At 35.6% G+C, this 2,993-nt stretch overlaps 1 protein-coding gene across 2 annotated transcripts in view; it reads right to left on the bottom strand.

Moving 5' to 3' along the window:
* LOC107592229 (carbohydrate sulfotransferase 11) overlaps nt 1–2,993 on the bottom strand; it is a 48,528-nt gene that overhangs the window by 20,904 nt on the left and 24,631 nt on the right. For both annotated transcript variants that reach the window (XM_016281645.1, XM_016281644.1), the window contains exon 2: nt 1,680–1,765. In XM_016281645.1, coding sequence (XP_016137131.1) covers nt 1,680–1,765 — 86 coding nt within the window. The remainder of the gene's footprint in view (nt 1–1,679; nt 1,766–2,993) is intronic.

The raw sequence follows: 2,993 nt of genomic DNA, 5'->3' as shown, positions 1-2,993 counted from the left end.
TTCTGACAGCGCTGAGTCTGATTTCTCAAGGTGAAAGAGTTTTTGAGCATGAGATGAAAACAAACTATTACAGCTACACCCTGTTCTTTCCCTGCTTTCTGGAACAGGGCGGTCGGGCGGTCGGGCGACAAAGAACAGACGGTGTATGCGATCAATCACTGAAAGGTGGAGGTGGGTGGAGACGTGCAGGAAGATGAGCGTGAGAAATAAAGATAGAGAGAGGTGAAATTAAACCAGATGAAATCAATCCTCACATAATGTTGGCTTTGTGGTGAAGCGGATCTGCTCGGCTAAGCTCTAGACGTGCATGTTTTACATTGGAAATAAAATGTGAGTGCTCTTATGTATTTCCAAAGAAGGTCCAGAGGTTATTCTTTCCCGCTGACCTCAATGCAGAGAGGACCAGAAACTTATAGACCCATGAAATCAAATTTGACTCAATTTACTTTCCTAATACATGTTTCTGATCTTATTGTGAACTATTGGTGCGTTTTATTCCGGATAAAATAAGTTTGTCGTAATGTTTAATAACTCACTCAGTGGCAGAAACGACTTTACTTTTGATCTGTAATCAATAATCCCTCTTAATTTTTTTATGTGTATTTTCCCACTGGTATGTCACATCCATATTTCACAGTCCTATCAATTCCAGTTCATTTCTGATTTATTCACTGGATTTCAGATTTCATTTCAACTGCTTGTGAACACAATTTTTGAAACTAAAAAAATATAGATTTTTCAGATAAAACTAGTCAAATAAAACTAAAAGAATATTGGAATTCGTTGTACAAGGAAATACTATTTCAATCTTTCTACTTACAAATGTCATGTTTAATGCAAAGTGTTAATTAGTGCTGTTTCTTCGTAATTAATTGCGAATTTTATTAGCAATTTCTGAGCGAACATTGTTTCTGCACCAATTTTTTTTTTCAGTGTATGAGCTCATCTTTATTCAAATGTGTTAAAAATGAAAAAAATTAAGAAAGAAAAATATAATTTATAATAACCATTGTAAAATCAAGTTTTACTTATTCATATTTACTTTAAAATATTCAAATATTATTAATAGGTCTGTACCAAAAAAAAATCTTATAAAAAATTATAAATAGTTTAGGATTATATGTAATTTTACTGTAAGATTTATGATTTTTGCTAGTAAAAATATGAATGACTATATTTAGTTAAAATCTATATATGCAAATAACAAGAAAATACATGTATTTTAGAGTACATATTGCTAAAATTATGTATTATTAATATAATATAGAATTTATAATATATATAATTTTATATATTTATATTATATAGTTAAAATATGAGCCATATTTATAATTTACAGTGAAAAACAGTAAAATGACATTCCCAGAAGTTCCTGCGTGGATTATTGCATATATTTTTATTTATTTATTTTTGTTAACAGCTACGTATATTTGAATGTTTTTTTAGTTACAGTATATTTCATGTTATTTAGTGAACGTGTATTGCATTATTTTAGCGTTGTCGTTTGTTACTTAGATTTTTCTATACTTTGGTTTATGAACACTCACTGTCACCATATTTTTATAACATATTCATCACTTTTTACTGTATTATTTTTTCCCGGGATATTTTCACAGTGTATGCAATATCTACATTCCCATAAACTGATATGTGTAGCATAAGATCCAGCATACTGATACCTGCGTGGGATTGTACAGCTCCTGCAGGGCGTTTCTAGAGCCTTTCCGGCAGCAGCCTTCCGCTGCGAATGGGTTCCGCCTCATAACTGCAACAAAAACAAAGAGAGAGACAGACGGACAGTTAGAGTAGCCAATCACAAACTGACAAGAGCAAAATCAACCAATCCGGACGGGCTTCACTGAAGCGATGTGCAGTGTTCATATGGCCACTTCAACACACACACACACACATTTGTCTGAATGGATGCCCTCAGTAAAAGGGCAAGTCTTTAATAATGCAAAGCCGTAAAGCCATCCAACAAATCTCCATATAAACAGTACATTTAATTCCAAGTCACTGCCTCAAAACACACACACACATCTCTAGAGTGTGTATGTTGCAATCGATGAATAATTTAAGCATGGTAATGCATGTGTAGACGCTCTGCCATGTCGTAACTGACAGTAATAGTTTTATACAGTTTGTCTCTCAGCAGCGAGTCCGCAGAGAGTGGCCAGCACTGCTGAAATTACACTACATGAAAGCTAATGACCAGCAACGCTGAAATGGTGCCCTATGAAAGCAGTCTCTGTGCTACGATTGAGACTGGCAGATTTAGTGTTCGTTTATTCGCTCTCATGTAACATTATCTTGACTTGTAGTGTGTATTTGTGTAATGTTACGAGTAGTATGTGTTTGCGCACACAGAAAGCATTGTTTAAAAGTGTGTTAATGCCTGTAAGTGCACAGTGTTCTCGGAGCGTCTGATGTCTTACTGTTTAATCCAGCTTGAGGTAAGGGAACCGAATGAAACCGAGACCGCTGGGAACGAGAGATGAAAGGAAAATCAGAGTGACGGAGGAACAGAAAGGATGTGTTAATGAGGGATAGAGAGACTGTTGGACAAGAAACAGACAGTTTGGATCAGGAGGTCGACAACCTGAGGGGTTGTCTTTAGCGCACCAGTGATAGCGAGAGATGGCTTTATGTGATTTAATTGGCCGTTTTAGAAATGTTCAAATCCATGTCCAGTTTTTTGCTCGCTCATAGGAGAAAGTAATCCTTCTTCATAATCCTGCGGTTTGTTTTATTTAGTGTAAATATGCCCACATGGAATCCGAACCTCACATTCAGGTTCTGCACATCCCTCAACATTTCCGTGTATGTTAGGAATTTTGGCAAATTTTCTCCAGTAGAACAAATCAAAAAGTGTGCAGATTCTATCTGACCCAGTTTATGAAGTCAAAAACAAGTTTTGTCTTGCCTATGATACTTCACATCAAAAGGTTTGCCAACCACTTGTAGAGGCAGGCCGTGAGTACACTGTAAAAAAT

Source organism: Sinocyclocheilus grahami, unplaced genomic scaffold (genome assembly GCF_001515645.1).
Source record: "Sinocyclocheilus grahami isolate Dianchi unplaced genomic scaffold, SAMN03320097.WGS_v1.1 scaffold151.1, whole genome shotgun sequence".
NCBI lineage: Eukaryota > Metazoa > Chordata > Actinopteri > Cypriniformes > Cyprinidae > Sinocyclocheilus > Sinocyclocheilus grahami.
Note: the sequence above shows the minus strand (reverse complement) of the source record. Positions and strands in the feature narration are given on the sequence as shown.